At 57.2% G+C, this 17,565-nt stretch overlaps 2 protein-coding genes across 9 annotated transcripts in view; both read left to right on the top strand.

Annotated features, from left to right (window-relative positions):
• Positions 1-4,904, top strand: part of ACIN1 (apoptotic chromatin condensation inducer 1) — a 38,025-nt gene extending 33,121 nt beyond the window's left edge. For 4 of the 7 annotated variants that reach the window (XM_043919569.1, XM_043919564.1, XM_043919570.1 and 1 more), the window contains 9 exons: positions 406-539; positions 637-789; positions 1,317-1,458; positions 1,795-1,940; positions 2,189-2,296; positions 2,433-2,540; positions 2,732-3,056; positions 3,166-3,266; positions 3,960-4,904. In XM_043919569.1, coding sequence (XP_043775504.1) covers positions 406-539; positions 637-789; positions 1,317-1,458; positions 1,795-1,940; positions 2,189-2,296; positions 2,433-2,540; positions 2,732-3,056; positions 3,166-3,266; positions 3,960-4,298 — 1,556 coding nt within the window. In that variant the 3' untranslated portion in view covers positions 4,299-4,904. The remainder of the gene's footprint in view (positions 1-405; positions 540-636; positions 790-1,316; positions 1,459-1,794; positions 1,941-2,188; positions 2,297-2,432; positions 2,541-2,731; positions 3,057-3,165; positions 3,267-3,959) is intronic. The other 3 variants (XM_043919567.1, XM_043919565.1, XM_043919566.1) reach the window with 3 other exon arrangements.
• A 943-nt stretch (positions 4,905-5,847) lies between these two features.
• On the top strand, positions 5,848-16,477 carry CDH24 (cadherin 24). Of its 2 annotated transcripts, XM_043920782.1 has the most exons (14): positions 5,851-5,990; positions 7,119-7,349; positions 7,523-7,827; positions 8,009-8,303; positions 8,498-8,617; positions 8,691-8,858; positions 9,035-9,222; positions 9,521-9,774; positions 10,762-10,898; positions 13,453-13,574; positions 13,656-13,767; positions 14,348-14,596; positions 15,082-16,080; positions 16,171-16,468. In XM_043920782.1, the coding sequence occupies exons 3-13, from the start codon at positions 7,627-7,629 to the stop codon at positions 15,579-15,581; spliced, it is 2,346 nt and encodes a 781-aa protein (XP_043776717.1). In that variant the 5' UTR covers positions 5,851-5,990; positions 7,119-7,349; positions 7,523-7,626; the 3' UTR covers positions 15,582-16,080; positions 16,171-16,468. The 2 variants fall into 2 exon arrangements, with proteins under 2 accessions (XP_043776715.1, XP_043776717.1); XM_043920780.1 differs by lacking the exon at positions 7,119-7,349 and having other exon boundaries at positions 5,848-5,990; positions 16,171-16,477.
• The last annotated feature ends 1,088 nt before the right edge of the window (positions 16,478-17,565 follow it).

Raw genomic sequence — 17,565 nt, 5'->3', positions numbered from 1 at the left:
AATATCAACCTATTAGTGTGAATATTAACCTAAAGCATAACCAGATCACGTCATGATCTAAAACTAACTTGAATTTTATTATCATACAGTCTTTTCTCATTCCCATGGCATCCTCAGTATGTCTTCCCCAGTGCTTTAGGTTTTTCTACCAGTAAAAGTTTAAATGCTCACCAGCCTAGTTACTTCTCCCTTTTTGCCTTCAGAGATCAGTAGTTTTAATCTTTCAGGAAGTGGCTCCAGGCCTTCTGTTTACTCTGAAACACGGTTTCCCCAATCTCCAAAAGTGATATCCTTAAGTTAACCTTTTACTAAAATTCTAGTTGAAGGCTGTCTGTGGGTGTTGTGGCGTGAACCAGCAGAGAGCCTGGGACCATCTAACTGTGGGGTCCTATTTCTTGGGGACAGCAGCTACCAAGGGGGTGCCGGCTGGAAACAGTGACACAGAGGGGGGCCAGCCTAGTCGGAAGCGGCGTTGGGGAGCCAGCACAGCCACCACCCAGAAGAAACCCTCCATCAGTATCACCACCGAATCACTCAAGGTGAGGTGGGAGGGGCCGGGAAAGGGAGGATGAGACACATGCGGTGGGAGTAGACATGGGCCCAGTGTAACGGGGTGGGGGGGTATCTGTGTCCCAGAGCCTCATCCCCGACATCAAACCCCTGGCGGGGCAGGAGGCTGTTGTGGATCTTCATGCTGACGACTCCCGAATCTCTGAGGATGAGACAGAGCGTAATGGTGATGATGGGACCCATGACAAAGGGCTGAAAATATGCCGGACTGTCACTCAGGTAAGGCTCCTGTGCCCCACTTTGGGGGGGTGGGGCCTGAATGCAGAGTGAGCAGCTGAGTAGGGAGCTAAGGTGGAGTTCTGGAAGGGAAATCTGCTGTCTGTGCAGAGGGTTGGCTTAATTGACCTTTGTAGGGGTCAGCAGAATATGAAATCTAACCTGTTGTTTGTAATGAAGTTCTGTTAGAACACAGTCACACCAGTTCATTTACTTTTCTCTATGGCTGCTTACGTGCTATAATATCAAGAGTTGAGTAGTTGGAACTATATGACTCACAAATTCTATAATGTTTACTGTCTTGTTCTATACAGAAAAAATTTGCCAATTCCTGCCTTAGTTTTGCTCATGGACCAGTTAAGGTATTACCAATCCCAGGATGTGACAGGTGAACCTAATAATGAAATCTGCCCCCTAGTGGAAAGAACACTTCAGGCTGACTACCACCATCTCTCCCCAAGAAACCAGAGGCAGAAAAGAATATGCCAGTTTGGTGTTTAAGAATCCCTCTGTTACCTGATACCTTACAGGTGGTACCTGCTGAGGGCCAGGAGAATGGGCAGAGGGAAGAGGAGGAAGAAGAGAAGGAGCCTGAAGCAGAAGCCCCTGTACCTCCCCAGGTCTCAGTGGAGGTGGCCTTGCCCCCACCTGTGGAACATGAAGTCAAGAAAGGTGGGTGCAGCCCTGAGTGAAACGTGTGGCTCCCTGCATCCCCAGAGCACCTGATTTGGACCTCTTACAGCATCGAGTGTCTTCTGCCTTGTGTTGTAGTATTTTATACATGTGTCTTGTCGTCTTCCTGTTACCAAGCTACTTGAGGGCTAGGTTCGAATCTGTTTAATCTTTGCGTCTCCATAATGAGATCAGCCTGGACTGTACCTTGCACAGTGCAGGTGCTCAGCACATTTAGATGGAAGGGTGACTACCGGTAGGGAGTTTAAAAGTCCTGCTGAAGGTGAAAGCCAGCATTGCTCCTGCTGAAAACGATTCATGTGCTCTATTTGATAGTGACTTTAGGAGATACCTTAACTCGACGTTCCATTAGCCAGCAGAAGTCAGGAGTTTCCATTACGATTGATGACCCAGTCCGGACTGCTCAGGTGCCCTCCCCACCCCGGGGCAAGATCAGTAACATCGTCCACATCTCCAATTTGGTAAGTCATCATTTCCCACAGTGCAGCTTGATGTGGAGTCAGAGCTTTGGACTCGTGTTTCTTAGGTTCAGCTCTTAGGTCTGCTGGTTACTCACTCATTGAGTGAGTTGCGTGACCTCACAACCTGTCTCATCTGAAAAATGAGAAAAAAGTATCACCCTGCAGGGTTGTCTCAAGTTTGTAGGGAGCCTGACCTGAGCATATTTCTTGCCTTCTTCCAGACCCTGAAGTTTCATTCTCATTGGCAGGTCCGTCCCTTCACTTTAGGCCAACTGAAGGAGTTGTTGGGACGTACAGGAACTCTGGTGGAAGAGGCTTTTTGGATTGACAAGATCAAATCTCACTGCTTTGTAACGGTGAGGGGAAGGAGCTGGTTCTCTAGGTTGTGCCCTATATCTCCTTCTGTGGCCAGCGTGGGCAGGTTTGAGGCCTTGTGGCAGTGGGAGGGAGGGAAGGCCTGTTGTGACCTTCTGCCTCTCCCTTCCTCGTCAGTACTCGACAGTGGAGGAAGCAGTTGCCACCCGCACAGCTCTGCATGGGGTCAAATGGCCCCAGTCCAACCCCAAATTCCTTTGTGCTGACTATGCTGAGCAAGATGAGGTAAGACTCCCTCATGAGGGAGGGGAAAGAGGGGAGGGGCGGGGGGGGCTATCATTCGAGAGATTGCAGCGAGATCCTGGCCAAACCGGGGGTCTCTGAGTGTCCTCTCCCCTCCACTTTGGTTCCGAGTTGAGCCGTGCTCCTTCAGTGGGGTGGTGATGTCTCCACCCTTGTACCTTCTCTACCTGCAGCTGGACTATCACCGAGGCCTCTTGGTGGACCGTCCCTCTGAAACTAAGACAGAAGAGCAGGGGATACCACGGCCACTGCACCCCCCGCCCCCACCCCCAGCCCAGCCACCACAGCACCCCAGGGCAGAGCAGCGGGAGCAGGAGCGGGCGGTTCGGGAGCAGTGGGCAGAACGGGAACGGGAAATGGAGCGGCGGGAGCGGACTCGATCCGAGCGTGAGTGGGATCGGGACAAAGTTCGAGAAGGGCCCCGTTCCCGATCCCGGTCCCGTGATCGCCGCCGGAAGGAACGCGCAAAGTCTAAAGAAAAGAAGAGTGAGAAGAAAGGTACTTAGCTGCGGGGACACAGTACCCGCCTGTAAGTGGGCAAGGGACCCAAATGGGACGGGCCACAGAGTCACGTGCATCAAGTCTGAACCACTTCTTTCCACCTCAGAGAAAGCTCAGGAGGAACCACCTGCCAAGCTGCTGGACGACCTTTTCCGCAAGACCAAGGCAGCTCCCTGCATCTATTGGCTCCCGCTGACTGACAGCCAGGTGAGTGCCTGCCTGCCCGCCCTGCTCAGAGATGCATCAAGGCTGGGGGGCCGGGAGGGCAGAGTCATGTGACTACGGGAGGAGTAGGCCTAGATATCCTATCGGCTAAGGATAATAGGGCAGAGGCTAAGCATCATGGAAAGAGGCAGTTTCAAGACCCAGTTGATTGTGCCATAGAGAAGCCAGACCCAAAAAGGTAGTAGAAGACATGGAGATTGGAACTGTGTGTGTGTATCCAAACTGGCTGTGCCAACCACACTTTTTGGAAGTTGCTTTTAGTTAGCTGAAAAATTTGTATTTTATAAACTCTGCCATTTTTCTTCTTTTTCCTTTCTAGGGATTTTAGCTTTTTTAAGGGGGCTTTTTTCTTGATGGGCCTTTTGGGAATTTTAGGCTTATGCTACTCCACTGAAGAAAATAGAGATTTTTTTTCACCTCTCAGCTTGGGAAATACGAGAGGCCAGGCATGGATGGTGCTGCTACCTGTCATGCCTGTAGCAGGTGAAAAGTGGGAGGGCTTGGGGCTCTGAGACAAGGACAGGTGTGACTGCTGGGCCCTCCCCCTTCCTGTGTAACAGCAAGGCGAACGGTGATCCTGAGCTAGGAGTGCAGGGTCCAGGAGCAGGGGGACCAGGTGGGACTGGTGTGAACGGGGTTGAGATGCCTGTTCTCTGCCTTCCCTGCCTGCTACAGATTGTTCAGAAGGAGGCAGAGCGGGCTGAACGGGCCAAGGAGCGGGAGAAGCGGCGAAAGGAGCAAGAAGAAGAGGAGCAGAAGGAGAGGGAGAAGGAGGCCGAGCGGGAACGGACCCGGCAGCTGGAGCGAGAGAAGCGGCGAGAGCACAGCCGAGAGCGGGACCGGGAGCGGGAGCGGGAGCGGGAGAGGGAGCGGGAGCGGGACCGGGGGGATCGAGAGCGGGAGCGGGACCGGGAGCGGGAGCGAGGCAGGGAGCGGGACCGCAGAGACACCAAGCGCCACAGCAGGAGCCGGAGTCGGAGCACACCTGTGCGGGACCGGGGTGGGCGCCGCTAGCCGGGAGGACACTAGGGAGAGCTGCAGGCACGGGCCACCCTGCCCCGGGTGGGTTCGAGGCCACAGAGGGATAGGTACAATCTCCACCACCCTGGAACCAGGGCTCTTTGACACCATTCACCCAGTGCTGAAGTCTGGCTGCCACCTGTCCCCAAATACCAAATGGAGCAGTGGCCACCTTCCCACCCCGACCCCACCTCCATAATCTCTCTTGGGACTCAGCCCTCTCCTCTCATTTCCAGTGAAGTCTGTGAGAGGGAAGAGCTAAGTTAGGGAGGGAGGTATTGGCTGAGAAGTGGGGAACAGCCAAGAGCCCCAAACCTCCCTTGTTTTTTCCTCCATCCTGCTCACCACCTCTGGTACTCGAACCCCCCTTTTGGGAACAGCCGGGGCCAGGACTGGGTCACCTATGAGCTGAATCAGCATCTCCTCCTGAGTCCCAGGGCCCCTGCGGTTCCCAGTCTTTTCTGTCCTGCAGCCCTTGCCTCCTGCCCACCGGTTCCACTTTATATCCACCTTTTCCTTTTGTTCAATTTTTATTTTTATTTTTTTTATTATTAAATGATGTGGTCTATGGAAAATAATAAAAATCTGACTTAGTTTTAACTAGTGTGTGATTGAGTGGCTTTCCTTGGCCAGGGCCTGGGTGAGAGCCAAACTGAAGTGGAGGCTGTCTCCTGTGAAGTGCAGCCAGCATTACTTGCATTTCATACACTTAGGCTGCTGCTTCCCGGAGAGGGGACTCCCTGCCCTCCCTCCATCCCTGCCTCGGCTCAGACCACACCACAGCTGTGCGGCTTCCCCCTCCCCGCAGTGAGGGAGACCCCCTGGGAAGAAGACGGTCCAGTCCTGTTGCTAGAGGCAGTTTGGTCACCTGCTCGCCACCTTCAAGGTGCCTCCCATAACTGCCACCAGGGGGCGGCAGCAGCTCGCTCAGTAGGCTTCTGTAAACGAGCTTCCCCAAAAGGCTCCGTGCCCTCCCGCGGATGTCTTACCTCGGTCCCTGACCTGTTTGTTCCCTGGGCCAAGCCCGCGGACTCCCTGGACCCTTCACCCGTGCTTAAGGCCCCCGGCCGGCCCGCTATCCTTCCCTGCATAGATTCCCAAAATGCCGCCGTCTCACAACCGAGGTCCTCCGCAGTTCCCAAGGCCGGTCCGGGAGCTGCTGCGAGCCGGGCCTCCGCAGTGGGTTCCGGGTTCCCGGGCTCACCGTGCGCTCGCCCTTCGTCCGGCTGCGGGCCGCTTCGCGCCCCGCGATGCGTCCTCCCCGCTAGCTCTTCGGAAACGGCCTGGCGCCGAGGCGTGGACGCACTCCCATCCGAGTGCCTCTCAGAGCGCTGCGGGCCCGGCCCGGGAGGGGCGCCGCATCTGTATGCGCCCGGCGGCCAGCAGCGCCGAGGGGGCGGGCACCAGGCGCCGCCCCCGCCCTCGCCGCGCGGCCCGGGCTGGCCGGGGAGGGTCGGAGGCTGGTCTCTCCTCTCCCGCGCGGCGCGGAGCCGCCTCGCTCCTCCGCAGGCGGAGCCTCCTTCCCCCGCCCCCTCCGTCTCGCTCCCTTGTTCTCGCCGGGGCCGCTCAGACCTGCAGCGGAGCCGCGGCGCCCGCTCCGATCGGCTCGGGGCTGCGCCCCCGGGACCCGGCGACGGGGGCGGGCGGGAGCGCTCCCCGCCAAGCTGGGCCCCTAGGCACTGCCAGGTAAGGGCGCCTGCCCTGGAGCCCACGGTCGGGAATCCGCGAAGGGGCAGCAGGGGGCCCGCAGCCTGCGGGTGTCTTCAAGCGGTGAGCGGTGCGCTCCGCGGGTGGGAGCCACTGCCGGCTCCCTTCTCCCGCGCTCTACCGCTTTCCCTTCTTCCCTCGCACCTCTTTTCCTCTTTTTCCCATTATTCCTCTCCCTCGATTTCTCTTCATCCTGCCTCCTCTTCTGCCTATTTGCTTTTTCCGCCCCTTCCCTGTCTCCCCAACCCTTCTCTCTCCCTCTTGCCTGTCTTGCTCCATCTCCTCTTCCTCTTTGCCTTTTTCTTCCTCCACCTCTCTCTCCTTTCCTGTCTTCCTTTTCCCGCTTTCCTTTCTCTCCCCGATCCTACCCTCTCTCTCCTCTCCTCTTCCCTTCCCGCTATCCTGGTTCCCACTCCTCTACCCCTACCTTCTCTCCGTCCCGCCACCCTCTCTGGTCCCCGGCTTCCCTCCGGCTTCCCTCTTCCCTCGGGAAGGAAGGGACTGCCAGGTGTGTGTCTGCTCTGGGGGAGGAGGGGCGCAGCCACAGCAGTTGAGGGGTCCCCCCTAGAAGGAGGGGGGAGACAGCGGTGGGAAGGGTCCTCTGTCTACCTCCCTTCCTGCATCCCCTCCCGGCTGCCCCCTCTCCCAGAATGAAGTTCTGAGCTGGGGCGGCCTGCTCTGACCCCCGCAGTTGAAGCCGCCCCTTTCTGCTTATCACAGTGCTGGCCGCCCTTCCACCCATTCTGGAGCCTGGTACCCAGGACTCCTCTCTGCCTTTCAGACACCCAGACTACCTCCTTTGATCTCTTTCCTCCTGTCTCTTGCTGCCATTCTTTCTCTGTCTCTGCGGACAGTCCCTGAGTCTTGTTCTCACCCTGCATCTCGCTGTGTCTCTAGCCTCTGGGTCTGCCTCCCCAGTCTCCCGGCTTCTACCGCCCCTCTTTTTTCAGCTCCCCCCTCCCACTCTGTCTGTGAGCCCGGTCCCCCTTCAAGGACTTCAGCTAGCAGTGTGCCAGGGAGCAGATTCTGGAGAGGAGGGGTTCCTGTGGAGGACAGACTTTCACAGGTTCTCAACCCTGTCTGAGGCAGCCCTCCTTATCATTTCAGCCTGACCCTCGGCACCCTGAGACCACACCTCCATGAATCCCAATTCCTGGATTTTTAAGCCCTTGCCCTGGTAGCCCCCATCTCCTCCAGCACCTAGCTGCACACCCACCCTGGGAGCTCGAGCCAGATTTGCGGTTCCAAGCCCTCCCAGCACCCCCTCTCCTATTTTCTTCCCAAGCTTTCCTATTCAGAGTTGACTGGCCAAAGATTTATCAGCTTGGAGGGCTGGAGGTGAATACAGGCAGAGAGCCTGGGTGGAGGGAAAGATCAGACTGCTCTCGTTCTTATTCTGGGTTCTGGGTAGTGGGGTGTCTGGTTCCTTGGAGGTCTGATCTTTGGAGCACCTAACTTTGGGAGGAGATGGTAAGGGCTTCCTCGACCCTGAACAGCTGCCTGTCCTGCAGGTGTGGATCCATGGGGTAGCCCCCACGCCTCTGCCCCTCTGCCCCAGCCAGCTCATGCCTCAGCACCCAGGAGCAGTGAACAGAGCCTTGGCTGGAGCCCAAACATGTGGGGCCTGGTGAGGCTCCTGCTGGCCTGGCTGGGTGGCTGGGGCTGCATGGGGCGCCTGGCAGCCCCAGCCCGGGCTTGGGCAGGGTCCCGGGGGCGCCCAGAACCATCACTGCTTCGGACCCGAAGGAGCTGGGTGTGGAACCAGTTCTTTGTCATTGAGGAGTATGCTGGACCAGAGCCTGTCCTTATTGGCAAGGTAAGGCTCAGCCCCTCCCACATCTCCCCTGACTCTCAAGGCCCTCCTCTGCAACTTCATCACTTCTGCAATGACCTTGGTCCCTAGGATTCCCAACACTGCCCTCAATCCTAGATATAGACTCTTTAACTTTCTGTCACCATTCTTGGAACCTGCTGCCATCTTTCCCCGACCCCTACAGCTGCATTCAGATGTGGACAGGGGTGAGGGCCGCACCAAGTACCTGCTGACCGGAGAGGGCGCAGGCACCGTATTTGTGATTGATGAGGCCACAGGCAATATCCATGTCACCAAGAGCCTGGACCGGGAGGAGAAGGCACAGTACGTGCTACTGGCCCAAGCCGTGGACCGAGCCTCCAACCGACCCCTGGAGCCCCCATCGGAGTTCATTATCAAGGTGCAAGACATCAACGACAACCCACCCATCTTTCCCCTCGGGCCCTACCATGCCACAGTGCCCGAGATGTCCAATGTGGGTGAGTACCCTAGGTCTGGACATCCTGGAGTGCCCTCGCCTCCCCTTCCCCCACTGCTTTCTGCCCCCATCTCCTTCTGCTTTCAGAACCCATCTCCTTCAATTCAGCCCTGCTCATGCCTGGTTCCCACTCATCTGCTCTTCTTCCCCACTTGGCTCTGTCCTGGCTGAGTGGGGTGCCGGAACCCCCTGCAGGGACATCAGTGATCCAGGTGACTGCTCACGACGCCGATGACCCCAGCTATGGGAACAGCGCCAAGTTGGTGTACACCGTGTTGGATGGACTGCCTTTCTTCTCTGTGGACCCCCAGACTGGTGAGGCTAGAACTCGGGAGCTGGGTGAGACAGCTGTGGGATCAGGCAACCCTGACCCGTCGTCTCTCCCTAGGAGTGGTGCGGACTGCCATCCCCAACATGGACCGGGAGACGCAGGAGGAGTTCTTAGTGGTGATTCAAGCCAAGGACATGGGCGGCCACATGGGGGGGCTGTCGGGCAGCACCACGGTGACGGTCACCCTCAGCGATGTCAACGACAACCCCCCCAAGTTCCCTCAGAGTAAGGGGCCAGTGCCGCCACCCGAGCCATCCTTTAACCACCCCGCCCCACCCCTATCGCCTCTGGAGAAGCCTGCCCCCAACCCTTCCCCCAACCAGGCCTGGGAGAAGGATGTGCTGGGGGAGGAAGGAGGGCTGAGGACCTGTCTAAGAACATCTCCCTCCATCCACCCCAAGGCCTGTACCAGTTCTCTGTGGTGGAGACCGCTGGGCCGGGTACCCTGGTGGGCCGGTTGCGGGCCCAGGACCCAGACCTGGGGGACAACGCCCTCATGGCATACAGCATCCTCGACGGGGAGGGGTCGGAGGCCTTCAGCATCAGCACAGACTCCCAGGGTCGAGATGGGCTCCTCACTGTCCGCAAGGTGAGTGCTTCAGACCCACTCACACCCGCCTCCTGCCCCACACGACAGGCCAGAGCAGACTTGGGATCTCTGTGTTGGAGCTTAGAGAATGTGGTCCTCTCCTCGTCCTTCAGATGAGAGTCTGGGGCTCAGAGTGGGGGAGTGGCTGGCTCAGGACTTCGCACAGGGCAAGTCTGGTGGAACTGGGGGGCAGACCTGGAGTTCTGACCAAATAATCTGCCCCCCGCCACCCTGACCACCAAGGCCGCTGCCCCTCTGGTGCCCACCTGCCTCAGTAACTCCATCTCCCTCACTGTAGCCCTTAGACTTTGAGACCCGTCGCACCTACTCTTTCCGCGTGGAGGCCACCAATACGCTCATCGACCCAGCCTATCTGCGGCGAGGGCCCTTCAAGGATGTGGCCTCGGTGCGCGTGGCTGTGCAGGACGCTCCAGAGCCACCTGCCTTCACCCAGGCTGCCTACCGCCTGGTCGTGCCTGAGAACAAGGGTCCTGGGACCCTGGTGGGCCAGGTGTCAGCCACCGACCTGGACTCCCCCGCCAGCCCCATCAGGTGAGCTGGCGGGGCAGGGCGGGGCCTCAGGGAAAGGGCCCAGGAGCAGGCTATTCCCTCCCAAGGATGCACCCCCCTCCCCATCTCCTGCCCATCACACTTCCCTCCTGGCAGAAGTCTTCCCCACTGCAGGCCTGGGGGCCAGGGGAGGGCTGGAGGACCTGCTAGCCCGACTCTCCACCCATCCCTGCGTGGATGGCAGTGGCGCCTCCCAGTGGCCGTGAGAACAGATATGGCATTTCATCTGATGAGTGCGCCCTCTCAGTTGATGGCTGTGGCTGTGGCTATTGATCACTCCCTCAGCGCCTCACATTTTACTCACTTGATAACATTTCATTTTCACAACAACTTGTGAGAGGAGGATTGAAGATAAGGGTAGGAGTCTTCTTGGCTCCAGCTGCTTTAGAGGCTCAGCCCTGAGAGGTTGCGTTAACGTGCCCCAGGTCACACAGTAAGCAGCAATGCTGGAATTCCAATCCAGACTTGTCGGCCTCAAGAAGACCCACTCTTTCCACCTGCCCAGCCTGCTGCCCAGCATCCCTGTCACAGCACTGACGGAGGGGCCAGTGTCATTCTCCTTTGATAGTTGAGGGAACGGGTTAAAAGATTGGCCCAAGGTCACACAGCTAGTCTGAGACAGAGCAGAGCTAGAACTCAGGTCCTCGGTCCCCAGGACAGAGCCCAGGAGTCAGAAAGACAGGCAGTGTTTGCCCCATGTCACCTCTGTCTCTCTTTCCACACCATCATGAAACTCAGCAGCCCATGTCATAGGATGGGTGTTTGGTATTGGTGACTGCCCCTTTTGAGGAGCCCCTAACGTGAATGATGGCTCCAGGCGCACAGGCAGGCGCTGCGTGGTCAGGTCATGAAGGCCCTTTGCCCAGATGAGCCAGGAGGCCCCACAAAGGTGAACAGGTGGGAGGGAGGGGTGGCCGCCAGCTCGGCCCTGCCCCAGTTCAGTGCCCCCACCTGGCTCCATCTCCCCAGATACTCCATCCTCCCGCACTCGGACCTGGAGCGCTGCTTCTCCATCGAGCCTGAGGACGGCACCATCCGCACGGCAGTGCCCCTGGACCGAGAGGCTCGTGTCTGGCACAACCTCACAGTGCTGGCCACAGAACTTGGTGAGGAGTCCTGGGCCTCCCGGAGACCTGGGAGGAGGCGGCAGCCTCTCGGCAGAGGGGCCATCCCTGGGGATGGGGCGAGGCAGGTGTGAGTGCCACACACCCCCACCCAGGGTATCACTGCTAGGCGCCCAGCCTGGACCATTACCACCAGGCAGGCTTCCTGGTCTCCCGGGCTGGACTGGGCACAGTGGGTTGGCTTAAGCATCTCCCCTCACCTTTAATTTGCTCCCATACCTGACTTTCCCCGAGTCAACATAAATCTAACCTCAAATAGCTCTCAATCCCTAAGAACCCCGACATGCACCCTGGGAGACCCTGCCTGGCCCAGTCTCTGCTTCAGGCTGAAGTGGGAACAGGGAAGAGCTGGGCCCTCCTCCTGGAGCTGACCGGGGGCCACCAGCAGCCTCTCTCTGCGAAGTTTGTGGGAAGCCCTCAAGGAAGGAGAGAAGGGCCAGCTCCCTGCACTGCCCGTGTCAGTCACCAGTCATCATCGGCGTGGTTCAGCCGCCTCTGGGCAGCCGTGGCCTGTGGGGGCAGGGAGACCTCCTTCCCTCCTGTGAACCCCTCCTTGCTATGCCTGCTCATGCCTCAGGGTCTCCTACGTTTGCTGTCCATGTCCTGTCTCTGGGAGTTGTCCCTGTGTGCATACACACTTATACCACGTCAGTGAGGAGCTAAAGAGCTATGTGTGTGTGTACATGTGTGTGCGTCCTTCCATGTGTGTGAAAAATACATATACATACCTACACATCTGCTTGTGAGTATATATCTATAGTTGCATATATATGTGTATGTAGTTGAGTGTATAGAGTTATATTATTTGTGCATATATGTAATTAGATATGTATAGTGAAACTTGGTAGCTCAGCTAGTAAAGAATCTGCCTGCAATGCAGGAGACCCCGGTTCCATCCCTGGGTTGGGAAGATCTCCTGGAGGAGGGCATGGCAACCCACTCCAGTATTCTTGCCTGGAGAAAACCCCTGGACAGAGGAGCATAGTGAACTACAGTCCATGGGGTCACAAAGAGTCAGACACGACTGAGCGACTAAGCACAGCACAGTGGTAGACACAAGTAGCTGTTTGTATACATTGTTTTGTGTATGTGAGTGTGTGTGGACAAGTAGTAATAATTTACTACTTACTGTGTATCGGACACTGTTCTGAGTACCAAACATAGATGCATTCACTTCATCATCACCACAACTTTATGAGGAAGGTATGGTTTTTTCCCCCCCATTTTAAAAGGAGGAAACTCAGACAAAGAGAAGTTAAGTAACTTCCCGAGGTCACGCAGACATTAAGTGGTGGGGCCTCAGTCTGGCTGCAGTCTCAGCTGTTATCTCCTCCACCATGTGTGTTGAACTATATGTGGATCGGTTTACGTTTATGACCATGCAGCTGTGTGACAGTGCGTGCGTGTGTGTCCATGTGATCATCCCTGTGTGTGCGTTGGCCGTCTGTTCACATAGCCCTGTGTGTGTGTGTGTGTGTGTGTGTGCGCGCGCACGCGTATATTTCCCTGTCTTCTTACCTCCTGCCAAATCCTGCTCCCCACCCCCACAAATCCCAATACTGACTAGCAGGCCCTGAGCCCTTACTGCAGTGAAAGATGGACCCCAGCCCTGTCCCATCTCCCAGACCCTTTAGCCAGGTAGTCCACTCCTCTACCTAGGCTGTGACCTCAGCCCCTTCCCAAGAGCCAACCAGCTCTCCCTCAACTTAGGGGAAAGACTAAAGGAACCCAGAGATTTAGCCTAGGGGAAATGAGTGAGCGCTGGGAAGGGCAGGGATGCATACTTTTCATTTTCTCGTGGATGCCATTGGCAGTGAGGAGTGAGGCAGGGTAATGATGGGGGCCACCCAATGACGAGGGGTCCTGTCTATGGCTGTGGTACCCAGGCTGGCCTGGCTTTGCTCCTGAGAATCAGGTAGCTCCTCCCTCCCCAAGGTCAATTCTAAGTGATACTCATTGCTACACCACAGCCTCCCAGACCTCTGAGAGGGCGTGTGTGTGTGTGTGCATGTGTGTATGTGCCCAAGTGCACATGCGTGTATGTCTGTCCCACTGTTTTCGTGCATGAAAATGCATTCTCTGCATCCTGGGGGGTGGTGATGCTACATTCACTGTATATAGAGAACATTCCCTTTGTGTATGTTGTATTTGTTTTAAACACTGAGTACATCAAATGTATGGTATGAATGTGTTGCATCTTTCATGGCTGTTGTCTAGTATGCATCATCTGTCTACCTTTCCTTGACGGTGCATGTGCCCTGCATGTGGGTTATTGTTCATGTATGTCATGGGTGCTACATTCCTGTTGAATGTATATGGGGTATGTATTCCACATATTCTTGGGCACCACATGGATGTTATATGCACTTGTTCCATTCACTTCACAACACTGAGGCTACCTGCATACTGCATGCATATCTCATGTGTCTCACATGCATGCCATGTTCTGGATGTGACACTCACACACCATATGTACTGTGTGTAACTGTGATGTGTGTGCTTGCGTGGGGTGCACGTGTTCGTGTTCTGGCTTCAGACAGCTCTGCACAGGCCTCCCGGGTGCAAGTGGCCATCCAGACCCTGGACGAGAATGACAACGCTCCCCAGCTGGCTGAGCCCTATGACACCTTTGTGTGCGATTCTGCAGCCCCTGGCCAGGTGAGCCACTGAGGCAGGCAGGTTGGGACCTCAAGACCTCCAGCTGCCCACTCCATATGAGGTTTCTCTTCTTCCTCTCAGCTGATTCAGGTCATCCGAGCCCTGGACAGAGACGAAGTCGGCAACAATAGCCGTGTCTCCTTTCATGGCCCTCTGGGCCCCGATGCCAACTTCACTGTCCGGGACAACCAAGGTGGGTAGCTTCCTACGGCTGTGCCCTTACCTGCTTCCCTCCCCTCCTCCACCATCCCTAACTCTACCCACCTACCTGGGGCTCCACCCTACAGAATGTACATGCAGTTTTGGGAGTTCCTTGATGGCCTCTGTGTGTGTGTGTGGGTGTGTGTATGTGTTCAGTTGTATCCGACTCTGTGACCCTATGGACTGTAGCCCACCAGGCTCCTCTGTCCATGGGATTCTCCAGGCAAGAATACTGGAGCGGGTTGTCATTTCCCACTCCAGGGGATCTTCCTGACTCAGGAAGCAAACTCACATCTCTTGTGTCTCCTGCATTGGCAGGCAGGTTCTTTACCATTGATGCCAAAGGATTCTGGGATTCAGGGCTTTCACTGCAGCGGCCTGGGTTCAGTCCTTGGTTGGGGAGCTGAGATCCTGCCAGCCATGCAGTGTGGCCAAAATAAATAAATAAAGGAAGGTGGATGTGGTTTTGCTCTTTGCAAACCTTCCCCACGGACAGCTTTGTCTCCATGGACTGCACCGACCTTAGTGGGAAGGTATCCCAGGAGGTGCCCAAAGACCTGTCTCTCCTACAGATGGCTCCGCCAGCCTGCTGCTGCCCTCTCGCCCCGCTCCACCCCGCCAGGCCCCCTACCTGGTTCCCATAGAACTGTGGGACTGGGGGCAGCCAGTACTGAGCAGCACAGCCACGGTAACTGTCAGTGTGTGCCGCTGCCGGCCTGATGGCTCCGTGGCGTCCTGCAGGCCCGAGGCTCAGCTCTCACCTGCTGGGCTCAGCACTGGGGCCCTGCTTGCCATCGTCACCTGCGTGGGCACACTGCTGGGTGAGTCAAGCCATAGATGGGCTCATAGATGTGAGGTCCAGCCCTGCAGGGGGTGTGGAGAGAAGCAGGACCCTGGACATAGGGAAGGGCATCCCAGGTCGTGAAGGAACCCTCATGACTGGGTTTTCCCACTGCCCAATACCCCCAAAAGAAACACTCTGACCTCATATCCCTGACCTGCAAGCTAAGGACAGTCATGAGCCATAAAAACTATTTACTGAGCCCCAACTCTGGGCCATGTGTGGTGCTGGGCACATCACTTGGTATTTATCCTTTCAACAACCTTAAGGGGTAAACATGTTTCCCCTCTTTTCCACACAAGCAATCCAAGGGCCAATGAGGTTCAGAGAAGTTAAGCAACTCTCCGTGGTCACACAGCAAGTAAAGGGTTGAAGTCAGGATTCAAAAGCGTTTTGCCAAAGGTCAAAGCTAGGGCTTGCCACCCCTAGGCCGTTCCAAATGGAACTTGCGCGCCTCTCCCCCAGCCCTGGTGGTGCTCTTCGTGGCTCTGCGGCGCCAGAAGCAAGAAGCCCTGATGGTGCTCGAGGAGGAGGACGTGCGCGAGAACATCATCACCTACGACGACGAGGGCGGTGGCGAGGAGGACACGGAGGCCTTCGACATCAGCGCCCTGCAGAACCCTGACGGGGCGGCCCCGCCGGCGCCGGGCCCGCCCGCGCGCCGCGATGTGCTGCCCTGGGCGCGGGCGCCACGCCAGCCCCGGCCCCCCGGCCCCGCCGACGTGGCGCAGCTGCTGGCGCTGCGGCTGCGCGAGGCGGACGAGGACCCCAGCGTGCCACCCTACGACTCCGTGCAGGTGTACGGCTACGAGGGCCGCGGCTCTTCCTGCGGCTCCCTCAGCTCCCTGGGCTCCGGCAGCGAGCTCGGCGGCGCCCCGGGCCCGGCTGAGCCGCTGGACGACTGGGGGCCGCTCTTTCGCACCCTGGCCGAGCTCTACGGGGCCAAGGAGCCCCCGGCCCCCTGAAACCGGCCTGGCCCTGCCCCCGCTTCCCCCACCGAAGCAGGGCGGCAGCGTAGGCCCTCTGAGTGAGCCCCCCCGGGTCCAGGCAGGCGGCAGCAGCCCAGGGGCCCCCAGGCCTCCCCAGTCCCGTGTCCCTCCTCCCCACCTCCCCAAGGCAACCGCCTCCTTACATCCCTCCTCCCCAGTCGTCTGTTCGTCTCTCTCCAGGGATCTGTCTGTCTCTGACCCGCTCCCTGTCTGGGTCTGGGTTGTGCGGCTCCGACTCTGAACCTCCCGCTTCTCTCACTGTGATTCTGTTTTGGTCTGCTCCGTTCTGAATCTATCACATAGAGCTCTATGTGTCTCCCTTGCGCACACACATGCTGTCTCCTGCCCACATCTGCCCACATTCTCTGTGGGTCCCTGTGATTGGCTTTTTGGTTTTTTCTGTTGTCCATCCCAAAAGCAAGAGAAACGCCCAGCCACTGCTGCCCACCCTCCTGCAGGGGATGTTCTGCCCCAGGTCAGTGTCCTGAGACCTTGTGGAGCACCAGGCTGGCCCAAAGCCCTCCCCCACTCACCGCCTCTCACTCTGGCTCTCCTGTCTCTACAGACCTGCCCGCATGGTTCCATCCATCACTCATGGCCTCATCCTGGCTCCACTGGCCTCCAGCAGAGAGAAGGAGCCAGCCTGACTCCCAGGGCGAGAGCTCCAGCCCCCCACTGTGGCCGCCTCCCTGGAGCTCTGCCCAGCTGTCAACCAGCCTTGGGCATCCTGGCTCTGGGCATCGTCTTGTATGCTTCCCAGCCCCTGGGGGAGGGGAAGGAAAGAGGGAGGCTGCTGGGGAAGGGGAAAGAGGGAGGAAGGGGAGGGGCCTCCATCTCTAATTTCATAATAAACAAACACTTTATTTTGTAAAGCTGGAGCCCTGCTTTCCTTTCCACACTCAGGTGTCTCTCAGAGCGTGTCACTGTGCTGAAGGGCTGGAAGAGAGGCCTGAGCCCACCCCCTCGGCTCATTCTCCTTTCTCCTTTGGGGGACAGTCTGCTTTAAGTCCCTTTCACAGAGGAGAGTTTGGGTTGATTCCATTCTGGGACTAAGGAGATAATGACTCGTTCCCCTGCTCCCACCACCTCTGGGTTCTCTGTTGGTCTCAAACTGTTCAAGGAAATTAAGATGTGGGGCTTGGCCAGAGGGGAAAGCAGGAAGGGGGAGTATGGAGAAAAGGAGGAGCTATAAAAAGACTAAGGAGAGAGGAAGAGGGGTTCTAGACTAGGACAGTGGGCGGGGGACAGCAGAGGGGAGCAAGCCAGTGCCTCCTGGGGCCTGTGGTCCCAGCTGGAAAAAGGCTGGGTCAGGGTAAGATGGCACAGTGACAGTGGGCCTGCTGCCTCCACCCTTCATTCTTCCCAGTCTGTGATCTTGTTCTTCATAGGCACAAAGGAGGGGAGAGAGGGACCCCAGGGAGGTGGGCTGTTTTAGGGCTTGAACCAAAGTCAACTGGGACGGGAGCCCAGCAGGTGGCCAGCATCTCTCACTGTGGGCTCCTTGAGTAGAGAAGGGGTCCACCCAGGAACAAACATTAGACCTGGCCCAGGTCTCGTAAGTCCAGCAAGGGCTCCTGGGGAGTAGATAGGTCAGGACAGGTCCTTGTGACCTTCCCTTCCAAGTGCGAGGTGCGGGTAATCAGGGGAGGCTGCTCCAATGGGAAGATGCCTGCTTGTACCTTACATGCTGTGTGGTTAAGGCAACCAGTGGGAGGACAAGGCCACGCTCTGACGGGCCGCCTCCATCCTGTCAGATCCTTTGTACACGTAGCTCTGCTTGAAGAGGCTTTTGGCTTCAGCCAGAAGACAACAATGAAGGGAAGGAAGGAGGGATCAAAGAGGTTAGTACAGGCCTCCATTTCTTGGACACAGTTTCTGAGAACAGATTCGTTCAGTGAAACAGTTATAGTATCTTCTCCCAGGAAGCTGTGATGTGGATGGGTTCCCAAAACGAGACCTA

Source organism: Cervus elaphus, chromosome 12 (genome assembly GCF_910594005.1).
Source record: "Cervus elaphus chromosome 12, mCerEla1.1, whole genome shotgun sequence".
Lineage (NCBI taxonomy): Eukaryota > Metazoa > Chordata > Mammalia > Artiodactyla > Cervidae > Cervus > Cervus elaphus.
The sequence above is the reverse complement of the archived record's forward strand: the minus strand, read 5'-3'. Positions and strand labels throughout refer to the sequence as shown.